The sequence below is a fragment of the Prionailurus viverrinus genome, chromosome A3 (assembly GCF_022837055.1).
Source record: "Prionailurus viverrinus isolate Anna chromosome A3, UM_Priviv_1.0, whole genome shotgun sequence".
Taxonomy (NCBI): Eukaryota; Metazoa; Chordata; class Mammalia; order Carnivora; family Felidae; genus Prionailurus; species Prionailurus viverrinus.
Window position 1 is genome coordinate 4,889,286 of NC_062563.1, and position 16,823 is coordinate 4,906,108.

Genomic DNA, 16,823 nt, shown 5'->3' on the forward strand with positions numbered 1-16,823 from the left:
TTGACTGTATTCGGGGAAAGCAAGTCAGAGCTGCTCTGTGGGGCACAGCATGAGCCACTTCTAACGGGAGGCTCTCTGGGCTGGACTGAGCTGCCCTCTCTCCCAGGGCCGCTTGGTTCTGGAGCCGGCTGATGCTGGCAGAAAATATCATGGCCGGAGAGAAAGACCACAGGCCTTTTCTCCTGGGCAAGAGGCCGTGCTTCCCAGACTCTGGGCTGAAATAAGGAGGGGTCATCCGGGCGGCCCGAGGGGGCTGGGGAGAAGCCCACAGACGCCAGCCTTCTGGCTCCTTCCTTGGCTGCTTATAATACCCTCCACATAGAACCCAGGATAGCTTTAATCAACGGAGGGGAAAGTAAAACCTATAGTTCTAGCTCAAAACAAAACAACACAAAATTAATGTTCTCCATTCTATGTTCAGTCACGTTTAAAAGGGAAAAAAAAAAAACCCATGCAGTTTATAATTTCATAGCGCAAGCTCCCAGGAGAGTAAATGAGCTTTTTTTTTTTTTTTTAATAAAAAGTTTAAATTGTATACAGCTCTCAGAGGCCCATTAACTACCAGATGCTGGTTATCAGAAGAAGCTATTTCTTTGCCTTCTCTAAGCGAATGTGTTTAATCTCCCAGCGGTGCTACCGGCCTGGGAAAGAGCAGCTCACAGTGACGCGGGCTCTGCCGCCCGCACTCGGCCAGACCCAGGGGGGCCTGGGTGACTCAGGCGAGAGGGAGGCTGCAGGGGGCAGGGCGGGGGTGGCGGCTCCTGACGCAGAGGAGGCAGAGAAGCGCATCAGGGCCGCATCGGGGCCTCGGCCCAGGCCACCTCCCGGCCATCGGCGGCCGGGGAGCAGGTTCTGCTTCACTGCGGGGGTTGCCTCGCAGCAGCTGGAGACCGCTAATCCGCGCCGGATGGTCCTAAGTGACCGATTTCCTCCTCCCACACACCCCACTGGGTGGACGTGAGGGCCCAGGGCCGACCTGGGCCCCCACCTGTCAGGGTCTTCTCACCCCTCCCGCTGCCTGGAATGTCCTACCGCCTTACCCTTCACTGTAAGGAGCCTTTGCTTTGTTTCCTTAGTTCTTGTTGGTCTCTCTCGTTTAGAATAGCAGGCCCTTGTCTGTCTGGTCCCCCCACCACGTGCCCAGGGTGGGGAAGGTGCATGGGCACATAGTAGGAGCTCAGTAAACACTGGTTGAATGAATCAACGCTCTGGGTGCTGATTGGAGGCTCCAAACCAAAGAACCACATCCCCTAAATCTGGTTCCAAATTTTCATGTTGCGATATATATATATATATATATATATATATATATATATACACACATATATATATATACACACACATATATATATATATATATTTTTTTTTTTTTTTAAATAAGATGGGCAGAGAAGGCACATGGGAGGCTCATTCGGTTGAGCATCTGACTCTTGATTTCGGCTCAGGTCATGATCCCAGGGTCGTGGGACTGAGCCCCATGTCAGCCTTCAAGCTGAGCACAGAGCCTGCGTGAGATTCTTTCCCTCTTTCCCTCTGCCCCTCTCCCCTGCTCTCTCTCTCTCTAAAATAAAAACATTAAAATAATTTTTTTAAATAAATAATATAAATAAGTAAATAAGAGCCCAGAACTGCAAATTTGAGGAAATCTGTTTTTTCCTACCCAGGTGGGGCCAACTGCTATCCCAGAACAGGGGGGCCACACAGCCTGACATGGGATGGGGTCCCCTGGGAGCCCCCCTCAGGTCTCACACGTAGTCACAGAGATGTCACAGATGCTCAGCATCATGCAGGCCCCTAAGACTCTCCACCCTTAGCTGTGGAGCCCCTGGTTCAGTTCCCTCGCCAGGAGAATGAGCTGAGACATGTGGAAAGACCGTTTCCGGTAAGAGCTTCAAGAGGAAGCAGGGACACATTCTAAGAGGAATGGCTTTCAACAAAAACCTCAGTGAGGATGGGTCTTCTTCCAGTGAGGTTGTATTTACTTCCTAAGGGTTATTAATAACCCCCTACTCTCACTCCTACACTTGGTATTTTTTTAATCCCCCAGGAGAAAAATAATTAATAAAAAACCTTAGGTGGTTATTACTTCTGTTAAAATCAATTGTCAGGGAGCACCTGGGTGGCTCAGTCTGTTAAGTGCCCAACTTTGGCTCAGGTCATGATCTCACACATTCGTGAGTTCGAACCCCACATCAGGCTCTGCACTGTCAGAGGATTCTCTCTCTCCCTCTCTCTCTGCCCCTCCCCTGCTCTCTCTCTCTCTTTCTGTCTCAAAAATAAACATTAAAAAAAATCAACCGTCAGTTTATTAAGAACTGCATGTACGTACTGAGCACCCAACATGGGCCAGGCAGAACACATACCTTCACATCTACCTCCTTCTGAAATCCCAATAAATTACAGAAAGAGAACAAAAAGGCACAAGATCACATGGACACATGGAAAAGGGGAAGAGAACACAGTCAACGAGAGATGGCAGCAACCTTCTGGAGTCTGGAGGTCTGATGGGCAACATATTGACAGCAGGTGACAGAGAGCAGAGAAAAGGTGGGCTGCCAGGCCAGTTGAGGGGGAGGGGTCAGAAGCAAGTCCACTCGTGCCCCCAAAGTCTTAGCAAGTGGTGGCCCAAGGAACCTCAGAAGCAAAAGAGCCCTGGGGCTGAAAACAGGACTATTTCAAAGTCTACAAAGGAGGTCTAGCCCCAGATTCTCTTCCTAACCCCTGTATGAAACCTGAAGTGTTATCAGGGGATGTCTGGACTTAGAGACTCTCCAGGGCAAGGTGTCATGCTAAAAGCAGAGGTAGCAAATAAAACTCTACACATTAAACTGTTGGGTTTCACAGTTTGTTTGTTTTTTTTTCCTTGAGAGGTCAGTCTTCTGCTGCCAGGCAGGAGACAGGAAGATTCCAGAGCCAGAAGTTCCCCGGGGAGGTATCTGTGAGGTCCCTGCCCAGTAAGCCTGCATGGATACCTACCGTTCAGCAAAGCCCGCCTACACAAATGCAGCTTCCCATCAGCCTTTTGGTGTTTAACTCGTAAATATATTAAAGGACAGTCAAGGATCACCAGACATTTAAGGAAAGCCTCCAAAATGACAGAGAATAAAACCTAGTCCAAAGTGACTAGTATGAAGCAGATAATGCAGGGGACAGAACAACAACAAAAAGAACTATACCACCCTCAGTGAAAACAATGCTAACCTTTTAAAGACCATCGCCATTATCTAGTCCCTCTTATTCACAGAACAAGAAAAAAATAACTATAATATCCTCAGTGAAAAGAACACATATATCTAGCAAGAGCAGGCTGTTATAAGCAAACAATAGTAATTAGAAAGGAAAGACTCTTGAAAATTAGAAATACAATAGCAAATAAAAATCAAGGGAAAGTTGGAAATTAAAGTTGAATAATTTCCCCAGAAATTAAAAAAAAAATGGATCAGGAGTTAAAATGGTATTAGACTTCTTAAGGGCAACACTGGAAGCCGGCAGTCAGCAAACAACGTTCTCAAAACCCTCCAAATGATCTCTGAGCTTGATTTTTATACCCAGTACAACTATCACTCAAGTGTGAGGGCAGAATGGACCATTTTCAGATATGTAAAGTTCTCAGAAAAGTTATCTCCCATACTCCTTTCTCAGAAACCAGCTTAAGGATGTGCTCCACCACAATGAGGATGTAAAACAAGAAAGAGGAAACTAGAGATCCGGAAAACAGGATCAACCCAAAAGAGAACAAAGGAAGATGACGGTGAAGGAAGGGCCTTCCTGGGATGAGAGCTGTGCAGCAGGTCTAGAGGCCAATCAGTCCAGAGAGCAGCAAGAGAATGGAGGGCTCCAGGAGGGACTTTTCTGAGAAAATACATAAAAATCACAGAGTACCGGGGCACCTGGGTGGCTCAGTTGGTTAAGCATCTGACTTTGGCTCAAGTCATGATGTTACAGTTCATGTGTTCAAGCCCCACATCGGGCTCTGTGCTGACAGCTTAGATCCTGAAGCCTACTTCAGATTCTGTCTGTCTGTCTGTCTGTCTGTCTCTCTCTCCCTGCCTCTCCCCTGCTTGTGCTCTCTCTCAAAAATAAGCATTAAAAAAAAATTACACAGTACCTGACATGTGAATGCTCTTACACTTCTGTCAGAGTCTGGGGCTGAATTAATTATAAAGATATATAAGAAACTAAGAGGTGCCTGGGTGGCTCAGTCGGTTAAGTGTTTAACTCTTGATCTCAGCTCAGGTCTTTACCTCAGGGTTGTGAGTTTAAGCCCCATATTGGTCTCCACACTGGGTGTAGAGAAAGGAAGGAAGAAAGAGAGAGAGAGAAAGAGAGAGAGAGACAAAGAGAGAGAGAGAAAAAGAGAGAGAGAGAAAGAGACAGAGAGAGAGAAAAAGAGAGAGGGAGAGGAAGGAAGGAAGGAAGGAAGGAAGGAAGGAAGAAAGAGAGAGAGAAAGAGACAGAGAGAGAGAAAGAGACAGAGGGAGAGGAAGGAAGGAAGGAAGGAAGGAAGGAAGGAAGGAAGGAAGGAAACTAAGCAAACAAAACACTGGGATTTAGTAACTTGGGAAGGGGGATAAAAGTTATATATAAAAGGGAAATATGGGGGCACCTAGGTGGCTCAGTTGGTTAAACTTCCGACTCTTGGTTTCGGCTCAGGTCATGATCTCACAGTTCATGAGATCGAGCCCCGCACCGGGCTCTGTGCTGACAGCTCGGAGCCTGCTTGGCATTTTCTCTCTCCTTCTCTCTCTACCCCTCCCCTGCTCTCTCTCTCCTTCTCAAAATAAATAAATAAATAAACATTAAAAAATACTATTGACAATAGCGAGATTATGGAAAGAGCCCAAATGGCCATCGACTGATGAATGGATACAGAAGATGTGGTTTATACATACAATGGAATACTACTTGGTGATCAAAAAGAATGAAATCTTGCCATTTGCAGCGATGTGGATGGTACTAGAGTGTATTATGCTAAGTGAAATCAGTCAGCCAGTCACAGACAAGTATCGTAGGATTTCACTCATATGTGGCATTTAAGAAACACAACAGATGAACACAGGGGGAGGGAAGGGAAAATAAGACAAAAACAGAGAGGGAGGCAAACCGTAAGAGACTTTTACTTTTATTTTTTTAACGTTTATTTATTTTTGAGACAGAGAGAGACAGAGCATGAACGGGGGAGGGGCAGAGAGAGAGGGAGACACAGAATCGGAAACAGGCTCCAGGCTCCGAGCCGTCAGCACAGAGCCCGACGCGGGGCTCGAACTCACGGACAGAGAGATCATGACCTGAGCCGAAGTCGGGCGCCTAACCGACTAAGCCACCCAGGCGCCCCCATAAGAGACTTTTAAACACAGAGAACGAACTGAGGGGTGCCGGAGGGAGGGTGGGTGGGGGGATGGCTAGACGGGGGATGGGCATTCAGGAGGGCGCTTGTTGGGATGAGCACTGTCATATGGAAGGGATGAACCACTAAATTCTACTCCTGAATCCATTACTACACTATATGTTAGCTAATGTGGATTTAAATTAAATAAATAAATAAGGTATAAATAAATAAATAAATAAATAAGTACGTAAGTAGGAAATATAATCGTAGAACAGACAATACCGTGTTGTGAACAACATTTAAATCTTTATCAAGCAAAAGGATACCGACAGAGCCAAAAACTGTGACATAACACTATGAGAGGGAGGGAAAGAGACTGTGTTTCAGACGGGGGTGGAGAGAAAGGTTATATTGGAACTAAATCCTTACCTTCCTTAGGGGGGGAGGAGGTTGGGGGGGAGGGAACAGCAGTTGGGTTTGTACAAATCAGACTCGTCCTCAGTGTCGGAGACTGAGGGAAACACCGGACAAAATGCCCAAAGCACCAGCCCTGAGCTGCCAGCCCCTCCTCTTTAATGGTTTCATCATTACGAACGGAAAATACTTTCTGTGCTTGGGAGTCACATTTAGGACCTTGGGCAATGTGACTGCAGGGGGGGGGGGGCGGGGGGGGGAGGTTGAAATATAACAATGGGTCTTGCCTTGACTTTAAAAAGCCTCCTGCCTTCTATACACATTTTCCTAACATTTTTGCAGTAGCATTAAAGGCACATTTTTCAAAAAGTCCATAACACGAATACTGTGTTTCTCCAAATTTTTGCTTTTCTTCTTCGAAGTGATTTTGCTTGTCAAACGCTGCTAAGAACACAGAAACAGAAGTTCTACTCGGACTCGGACAAGCCTCGGCTCTAAGCGCAGCTCCCGAGGGGCGGGGCGGGGTTTCCGTTTCTGGGGGGTTGGCTGGGTCTCCCCCATCCCAGGACTCTGGCAACTTCCCCCGTGGCAGATGTGTCTCCTGATGCACTAGTGATGGGATGGGATACTAGTGAGAGAGAGAATGCCAGAACGGCTCCTCCCACCGTTGGCTGGAACACACACACCTCTCTGCCACAGCCTGGATCTAACCGCCTAAGGGTGACCACCGTTTTGAGCCCCTTACAGGACCGCCCACGGTCTGGGCTGCTGAAATGTGCCTCATTTGTGCCATGTGTGAAAAGGACCCCTGGGAAGCAGGGAGAGATGCTCATTTAGACTAACACAACTGTGACACCGCTAGGACAGGTCACAAATGGGAGCTCCATTAGTTGGCAATAAAGGATTATCTCCCGCTGCCCAATCCGTTCCTACGCGCTCTGCAGCAAGTGATTTTCCCATTAGTAAAATACTGTACGTTTCTGCTTCCACACTCACACATGTACGCCTTTAGAGTCTTCATTTTTGCTCTTCTATGACTGGCCCTTTGCACGGTAAGCCTTTACTTCCTTTGAATTTCCACCAGCCCAGATCTTCACGAGTGTGTTCAAAGGGCCTTTACACGTACGAGAGGCAGCTCAGCCTCGTGCAAAGAAATGTGGACCGAAACTAAGAAACCGTGTGCCTTTTCCAGACGAGCAAGGATCAAAAAAACATCAGACATCGCGACGTGCTGGTGGCAGGGGGAGGCGGGCAGTGCCGGGACCGCGAGCCGGTGCACCCTCCTTGGAAGATGACGTGGAAGTCACAGACTTTAAAATGCGAGCCCCCTCTGACTCAAACATTCCTCTCCCAGACCCGTCCCAAGCTACTCTTGCTCACGCAAAGGGGTGTCGCCACAGCCGTGTCTGTAACAGCAAGACTAGAAACTACTTAAGTGCACCTCCACAGAGGGCTGGCCAAGTAAGTTAATTCCGGGCACATCACAGCGGGAAACGAGAGAGCCGTTAAGAAAATGCGTGTGGACACGAAATGATGTCGAACAGATGACAAAGTCACAAAGCAACAGACACGGCAGGGCGGGTAGTGTGTGCTGTGTGTAAGGACGCACAGGGTATGTGCACAGGGACACACGGGCAGGGACGATCTCTGGAAAGACTCAAACAAGAAACGGGAAACTCCAGGAGTCTCTGGAGAAGGGCAGTGGGTTTGGGCCTCAGGGGGGGACTCTGCGGTATCTTTTGGACTTGCGTGAAGTCTTACAGGCTGCATGTGTCACTCTCCCGAGAGGAGTTAAAATGTCCTCGTTAGCGTCTTAAAAATACTGTAAGATGGAGAACCGTCCACCACTGTGAAAGACAGAAGTCGCCCCACCTCGCAGACTTGGAAGCCATCTACACCAGCCAGGACTCTGTATACACAATCAGTGACAAATGCCCCCCACCCCGCTCCCCCCCCAGGAAAGTGCAGGAATGCGTGCCTGGCCCCCATACTGAGTCTCCCTGGACCAGTTTCCTCATCAGTAAAATGAGGAAGTTGACCTAAGTCACCCCTTAAGTCGGCTCCCGTCACGCAAAGTATCTACGATTTTCCATTTACACGGATTTTATGTTCCTAAGAGTCGGTGAACGAATAAAGCGACGGGCTCTAGTGTGTTCTCTAAAGCATATCCGAATGCTCTTAAGCCATCCACTCAAAATAATTTTACACTGAAGCATCCTTTAAGTATATTCAGAGCACAGAATTTATTGAACAGAATACGGAGACAGCTAGTACAAAAGTTTATGCCTCGGCCGGACAGGTCTCATCAGGCTGACACGGAACATGTAAGAACATGCTGTGAATGGCTCCTTCGATCAGGGCGCTGCAGAAATACATCTCCTTCCCTCCGGGAAACGTAAAGTCAGCCATAAAACCATGAATTTATTACATATCAGATAACCAAAATGTACGATGGGAAAGAGGCTTTTCCTGCACAAACTTTTAAAATGGATTCTATGTCAAAACAGGAAATAACAACTTAAAATACAGAAAAGAAACGTTAAGAACACGAAAGCATTCTAAGACGTCGCTTAAAATACTCGATTCCCAAGACGTTCCTGTACATCGAAGTCAGGGCAAAAACACACGCCACACACTGCGGAGAGAAAGACGTAAGGCAGACCAGGGACGGCATGTGCCATCGAAATGACTCTTTGCTCACAGAGGAGAGGGGAAGGTGAAGGGGACCTTTAAACAGACCACTCTGAGTTTCTCGTAGGAAGTTTCAAATGGCAGCAGTTTATAAATTCTTTAAGAAAGGAAATGCGAGCCGCAGAAACGAGAGCCAAATGCATCTTGCCGTCTTGCGTGCGTACAGAAGCTTCCAGCACCTTACCGAGGCTGCTTACAAATGGAACACACAAAAACAAATCGCTCCCATTGATTACTTCCTCCCCATCTCCTACAGTATCTAACACACAGAAGGTAAACGGGTAAGTGTTTGCCAGATGAGTGACTGTTGGAAGCGGGCGGCTCTTGTACACACGGTCTCAGTGTCGCAGACAATAAATTCTGACCTTTGAATCCAAGTAAGAGAGTCAATGGGAAAAAATATCCTTCTATGAATGCCGCGGGAGAGGGTAACAGCTGAGTGTAGTTTACTTCTAAGATAACAAAAGAAAGATGGGAATGCAGGCATCCGGCTCTTAAAAAAAGAACCAGACCTTGTTCGTATCACATGGAAAACCACGGAGACGACGTTGAGAAACATGCATGCTAATCTACATTCGTTTTTAAATCACAAAAAGCGATGCATCCTTGTTAGCACTGAGCCGTAATGAAACCGTGCGGAGATATCTGCCGTGTCTACCCTAGCCGGTGTGCACTGAAGGGAAACGCGAAGTCAAAGGCAACCTGTTTGGCTGCGGCCGGCCAAGGCGTTGGGTGGGAGTCAAATGAAAGGCTGGGGCGGCAGCCGGGCCTGCAGAGGCCGGGCTGGGCTCCTGCCGCTCATCAAGATGCAGTGAGTGTCCGTCAGTCCTGCACCCACGTCCATTAGCCAAATGATTAAATATACGTCAACCCTGTGCTATAATAAAGTAATTCTAATAGGGCATTGTCACAGGATCAATGTTTCCTGGTTTAAAAATAAACATCAGCATTTAGCTAGCAGCAGAAAACTATTATCCCAGGGTACTGTTTTATTCAACTGACATCTTTTAATCAAAGCAATCCATATTGTGGCAACATTCCAAGGTATCGTAATTGCAAATATCTACGGCAAGTTAGGTAATAGCTGTATTTTGGTTGCTGGCTTTTTCTGCCTCTTCTACAGAGTCGATGCAGACATTCTGTGATGAATTAATTCCATTAGGGAAAACATCGGAAGTGACTGTATGACTCGAGACCACGTCTCACCTGCCTCCACGGGTTCCCTTCTAACTATCAGACGCAACCGTTTCGTGTGCGTTCGTGTCTCCTAGATGTTTCTGTAATGAAAGCGAGTAAAACGAAACCTTGTTTTTCAGCGGCACCGATGTAGCTGAACACCCCCACGGAGGGAGGTCTGGATCCCCCCCCCCCCCCCCCCCGGCAAGGGGCAGGAGGCCTCGTGCACCCCAGTTAACACCCGGGGAGTCTGAGCCCCGTGGACTAGGGGTGCGGCGGACGGCACTCGGGCGCAGGGGTGAGCCGGCTGGGGGGTCTCGCTGGAGACGCATGCTCACAGCCTTCCGGGCCTGCCTCTGGGCTGCTGCCCCCCGATCAGGGTCTGCTGTGACTCGCTCCCTTCCGTGACTTCCCGGAGAAGGGCAGCGCTGATTCGGGGAGAGGTCTGAGCCTGGCAGCTCGGTGGTTTTCAAACCCCGGCGGGCCACTTCCGGGATACCAATTTTAATGAACTGCCCTCGCTCCGCATTTAATTTACAAGTTATGTAAAGCCTCCGCAGAAAAGCATCCTCGCCGCTGCCTCGCCGAGACAGACTGGCAATTTTCTTTCTACGGCCCCCCAATTCATTCCCCAGGAGCATCAGGCAGAGATCTTCAGGCGATGAGAAAATGGAAACACGCGCATTTCTGCACCGCCTGAAGTGTGTTTAGTTTCCAAAGGAAAAATGAAACGCATCTCGGCGAGGCTCGCTTCATCTTCAGAATGAGCGCACAAGCTATGGAGGCGAACCCATCGAGGTGCGCGGCCGGTCGGGGCGGCCGGGGCAGGGAGAGCTCGCTCACCAGCCTTACACACGACTGCTCCGAGTGGGACCCGCTCAGAGGCACCCTTGGTGCCAAATGAGAGGATCTAAGCACTTGCTCAACCTCTCGGAGGTTCCATTTCCTCCTGTGCGCAACAAAGCCCCCGTGCCCCCTGGGTCACAGCAGTCAGGAGGATTCGGCTCAGTGACGGAATGTACCGGCAACACTCGGCACGGCGCGGAGGGAGCGTCGCAACAGTGGCAACTTTCTCTAAAAGGCCCCTATCAAAGCGGCTCTGCGGAAGGCTAAAAAAAAAGGGGGAGGGGAGGGGAGGGGGAAGCCACCTACAAATCCGATCAGGCCAGGGCCACCCTGAGGGACCCCACTTTACGTGCGGCACGTGTGGTCTCCGAGCTGCCCTTCGGGTACCGGAGAGTAATCGCAGGCCGCGTCAGATCTGTGCACGGGGACCAGGGACATCCGTCCACTGTTCTAAATACAGGGCTTTCTAAATACAAGTCCGTTTCTGCTGATCTTTGGAAGCATTCACTTCCAGCCAGCGGCACGCACACCCAAGCTTAACCGAGACAGGGCTCCCCAGAGTGTTCGCTTCTGACAACTCCAGAGTTGGAGTCGGTCCGCCTCCAGCCGGATGGACTCAACAGAAAGGGGCCGGAGAGGCCGCCCTAGAGCACAGGCCGCGCGAGACGCCCTCAGTGAGCTGCCATCGCCAGCAGGGGGCGCAGCGGCCTCTTCACCTGAGAAGGGCTGGGAGAGGGGCGTTACTCAAGGGTTCAAGGTGACTGACGCCCACGTCCCATCTCTCTCGTTTTTTCCTTTTCAAACCAAGAATTCCACAAACCGTAACCAGAAACTTGTAAATGGTCCAGTTCTTTAAAGAAAGGGACTGAAAATGACAAACGCTGTTGTATTTTGGCATGGATTCTGAGTTTGCAAATATAAAGATTTGTGAGTGCAAAAAATATAGGCACCATTTGAAAAATGTTAAGCTACTTACATATGGTACATATGCTACACACGCACACACGCGCGAGCGCGCGCGCGCGCACACACACACACACACACACACACACACACACACACGAGTTTGTTTTCAAATTAATTTGAAAGGTATTTAGCTCTGAGCCATCACTGCATTCAGTTATATCTGACTCAACACAGCCTGCAAGTCCGTGCTGATATCTTTCGATAGCAATTCTGTTCCTGGGATTTGTTTGAAAGCGTTTAGGTTTTCACGGATCACTGGAGGTTCCTCATTTTTCCCCCTTCTGTGTTATGTAGGTATAAGCCGTCTCTCTAGGCATAAACTGTCCACTGGTAAAAATCAATTTTGATTTTATCAGTATTTATTACTGCTGGTGCCAGCAATTTAGAAGACTAGGGAGGGAAACGAAACATGCAAACTAGGAGAAGGAAAAAAAATTAAAGCTGGGTCCTCATACCTACAAATAACACAGCCTGCCGTCTTCAAGAGGTATTTTGGTACTGTGCGGAGAGCTTAAATTATCAATTTAAAAATTCAATCAATAAAAATTTAGAGGACTCTCTTATTGCTTACATTGCTTATGTATTTGTGGGCTTGGTGGCAGGTCCCTACGAGGGCACCGCTCCCAGAGGGGCTGGAAAGCGGTGCCTGAGGGCAGGCGGGGGGGTGGGGAGGGGTGGCTTGCTTCCGGGCTGGCACCCCGGCCGGCATCAGCCCTGCCCGTGCCAGGCCAGTTTGTTCTGATTACCTCCTCTTGGGGCAGGACAGACCCACGTCAGGGGAACACACATCCACCTCTTTGCCTTTCCTCTCATTCCTTCTCTTCTGTCATTCTCATCTGAGCAAAAGACACTCAAAAGGTGCGTACTCCTCCAGGTTCAAGATCTTGGCTGTCTGTGGCTCCCGCAACGGTCCCAGACCCTTGGCAGTGCTTGCCCCCCACACACTCACCCTCTCCTGACACGCCCTTCACCGACTGCGTGGTTCCATGACATCCAGTCTGCCCACCATCACCCTCCACCTCTCCCCGGGGAGTTCCCTTCTTCTGCTCAGAAAGTTCCATAAACTAACATGCGCTCACCAAATCTTAACCTCCAAAGAAGAGAGATTTTATAGGATGATTAGTCAGAAAGAAGACAACTCTGGATCTCAAATTCAGATTTTCAGCTGTGAGCAAAATGCCCTCATCTTTGAGAAGCTGAATGCCGGCTCCTACATATACATGAGACACTAAATTGCTTTGCAAGACCCAAAACAGAACGGATATCCGAGGCACTCTTTTCAAGAACTCACTCGCCCCAGGAGAGGCACGGGCAGACTCCAGCCTCACCGGCCAAATCCCACCAGCCGTTCTTGTGAGTGAGGTTTTGTGGGAACGCACAGCCACGCCCTTCGAGAACAAGTCTGCAGCTCTCTGCTCTAGAGAAACGGGAACAGCTGGAGACCCTGCTGGTCACTTCCCGTCAAGGCCATCGGGTGCCGCCAGCCACGAAGAGTGGTTCGCTGCAGCTCCCACACCTGGACTGGAGTCTGCTTACAGAAAATTCATGGCAGAAAGCGTCTCATTCTGTTCCGGAAGCCCCCGGATCCGCACGCACGAGAGAAGACTGGACACTAACTTCTACTTGGGTGGCCCTCCACGTCGGGCGCTCTCAACGCGGTCTGACCGACAGGTGTGTGGCTGAGCAGCAGGGCCACTCCGTGTTCACCGTGAGCACTCGGGACGCACAGGAACTTCTCGTGAAGACAGAAGCTACTTACTTACTCAGCCTACAGGCATCCAGCTGCCAGGCTTTAGGTCCCTGACCAGACCCCCAGAGCCACAGCCAAGGCCCTTGTGCCCCAGCCAAGTTCAGGAGCAATGTGACTCAAGTGAATGACTTCTAACGACCTTCTTCCTTTTGATGGATCTGTCTTTTCAAACCCACCCACTCCCTGGAGCCGCACTCAGCCTGCCTTTCACTAATCTTTCCTGCCTGGCTCCTTGACCCAAAGGAGAGTTCTTTTCCTACCGAAGGGCAAGGTAATGGAAGGGAGAGGGTGACCAGTTGCTTAAGATTTTCAACAGTTTTATTTTTATACTTTCAGTTGAAGCCAACGCCACACACACACACACACACACACACACACACACACACGCGCGTATATAGCTGCATCTATATTTAAATCATTAAACATGTATTTTCATCGATAGGGCTCATTTTAAAGCCAACCTTCCAATAACAAAATAACGAGGATCATAAAAATAATAATTTCCCCTCTACAGCAAAGGTGACAAAATGACAAAAGAACTCTTAATTCTGGGGCTTTATTTTAATTTTTTTTCTTTTGAAGATGCTACACAGTCGAACAGAATTGGATTGGTCTTTTATGGCATAAAATTAATTTACAGTCAAACTCCCAATCACTACTTGACGACTATCTGAAGAGCCTGTGGCCCCTCTCCCCGCCCCCACCCAGCTGGCTCCCTCTCCGCCACCACCCTGCCGCCCCATCTCGGGCCAGGGCCACACGGGAAAGGTCAGGACCAGACTCAGGGCGCCCGTGCTGGAAGTGTAAGTGGTGGCTGAGGGACAACGAGGGAACAAGAAAGAACGTCAGCTACTCTTCTCCACCAGAAAGGGTGACAGAGTTGGCCGCTGACACTAAGAAAAATTCCCTCTCGATGACGACTGTCGTTCGTCTACACAGAGAAACACTTCGTGGCAGCTGTTCCCAACGTTCACAGCACCCCCACCTGCATCGACGCGCAGAGCCCAGGGCCTGGGGGGGGGGGGCGAGGAGGGGGGGGGGAGCCCGCAGCCCTCCGGCAGCACAGGTGTGATCTGGAGGCCACGGCATTAATCATGGTCTCGTGGCAAGAAGGAAACCTGAGAGGAAATACATTAAATAGGTTAAATATGCGTTACACATCTCTGAAGAACAATTCCATCTCACTACGTGAACCAACAGTAATTCAGCTTGGTCCCTTTAAGAGAACAAAGCATGGACTTTAATTTCCAAAGTGGTGGGTCAGTCGGTCACCGTCCGCCTCCCGCTCCCGACGGGCAGATCTGACGCTGCCACAGCACAATTCTTCTGGCTTCTGACCCTGTTCGTCAGTCCCAGGGAACCGACGGCCAGGGCAGAACATGGAAAAGCAGCCCGGGGAGCGAGGGGGCGGGTGGGGGGTTGCTCTGGGGAGGGGACGGCCCTCCCCACCCCCACCGCACCGGGCTCCGGCTCCCCTGAGGGCCAGCACCAACCGGCAGGAAGACTGTCTCGTTCTAAGAGAGGTAATCAGTCCAGCCACACGTACCAAGGCTACAAATGTTTAAAATGACACTTCCAACACGCCATTATGGTTTAATCACGGTTTCCCTTGTCATTCACAAAGATCATTATGTTCCCCCGATCACTTACTATACATTTTTAACTTTCTAGAAGATTGTTACGTTATAATTTGTGTGTGTGTGTGTGTGTGTGTGTGTGTGTGTGTGTGTGTGCGTATGTGCACGTGTGCGCACGCGTGGGGAGGGGGTAATTTAAAGGCAAGACCTGTGAGATGTCATCATACATTAACTTCTTTTGAGACACATGGTTATGATAAATTCAAACCCCACAGAATGGCGGGCCCGTCAACGCAGTGTGCCACCCTCCGCCTGCCGCGTCTACAAGGCGATCTTCCCTATGATCACGCCGACAATGAAGAACAAAACCACGAGAGCAAGGAGCCGGGCGCTGAGGCCCTCCTCCTTCCCAGCCGCGGCTGACACGGGGACGGGGCTGTGGCTCTGCACCGTCTTCCTCATGCGAAGTCCGTCTTCTTCCTACGGAAGCAAATGCACATTTTCAAAGACAACCCAAGGCCCCAGAAGCAGAAGTCAGCTGTACAGTTTAGCAGAGCAGGGTGGGCTTTTAAGCACAGACTCGGATCACGTGGTGTGGTCCAGCCTCCTCACTTTTCAAAGGGAGAAACCGAATCCCACAGAGGAGAAGGCGCTGGCTTGAGGCCAGGGAGAAAACGCTGCCAGCAGCCGGCCCCTCTTCCCTTCTGCCAGTGCGCCTTTTTATACCACGCATCTAAAGCAGGGCCTCGGCTCCCCGTGACTTACAGAGGAAAAGCTCCCGACGGGGTCCGCCAGGCACACGTGAGACCTGGGACCACCCACCGTCCTGGCCGCGCCTCCGGGCCCCCCTTCTACCCTCCAGCCCTCTCTGTCCTTCTTCCTCTGATGAGCAGTCTTCCCCGCTCAGGGCATCAATGTGTGAACGACAGGCATTTCCCGAAGCACAAATCTAAAAAATCACAAGAAGCTACACAGGTAGGGGGCCCACAAGTTTTCCAGTGCAGAGCTCTGTAGTTGATGAGTTACATGGAGACTGCTGGATAGAAAACAATGGTATCTGGAATACTATTAAGATGTGACACGGTTTGATCAATGCATCTCAAATATGTTCGACTTAAAGCAAGGAATTCCCGCCAAAGGAGCAACATCCTTTTTCACATCTCTACAGACATTCGGCCACACTTTTCCTCCCTCAACTACGTAGATATGCACAGAATAGAAACCCTTTCTTTCTTCACTGATCCCAAGGCCCAGTGCACATTCCTCAACAGGGCATGCGTCTCTCTCTCTACGTGGTCCCGGGCATGCCTCCGGCTAACGACCCCGTCTGCTCATCCCCAGACTCGTAGGTCCTGGAGACAACAGGCAGCCAGCCCGCCAAGCTGACTCTCCAGGCACTTGGGGCCATCTCTGTGGGACCACTCATCAGTCGGGTCTCCAGGACCCGTGTCTGTGTCTCCCCAGCGACCCCGGTCAACGGGGAGCTCCTCCATGGCGAGGACAGCTCACGTATGCACCCGCAGTGCCAGGTACAAGGGAGGGCCTCGAGAGGCGTGTTGGCCAAATGAAAGAGTGAAAGGAACAAAACAAGAAATCAGTGTTTGGCAGGGATAAAGAATCTTCTAACGTCAAGACTGGTCCGCTAGGATTGTGAAGATGTTCTGCTCACGGGGCATGGCCGACACCACTGCACAGTGATGAATGAGCGGCATTATTCGATTAACTTCAAAAAAAAAAAATGGGCCCGGCAAAATACAGCATTTATTTTATTGGGTTTATATAGAAGCTATTTCTACCTATTTATCACTTTAAACGTTTCTGAAGAGAAATACACTCAAGAAGAAGCTTCAGGCAGATCTTAGATTTTTCGCCAAAAAGTAAAGTGTCAGCTTCATAATTTACTCCATACCAAAAGTTACTGAATGAGGCAAATCAAGATTACTGCAAAGAAAGAAGATGATGCCATTTTCCAGACACTGTCAGTTCTCCTGTCTCTACTACACTGTCAGCATGAAAGAAGGAAAAGTCAATTGAACTGAATTTCTCATGTGCATCTGGTGCCACGGTACTTAAA

The 16,823-nt window shown here is 49.6% G+C and overlaps 1 protein-coding gene across 1 annotated transcript in view; it reads right to left on the reverse strand.

Moving 5' to 3' along the window:
- Positions 1 to 13,712: 13,712 nt before the first annotated feature.
- The window catches only part of VAPB (VAMP associated protein B and C), a 53,627-nt gene continuing 50,516 nt past the window's right edge, over positions 13,713 to 16,823 (reverse strand). The window contains exon 6 of the mRNA XM_047852020.1: positions 13,713 to 15,229. Coding sequence (XP_047707976.1) covers positions 15,071 to 15,229 — 159 coding nt within the window. The 3' untranslated portion in view covers positions 13,713 to 15,070. The remainder of the gene's footprint in view (positions 15,230 to 16,823) is intronic.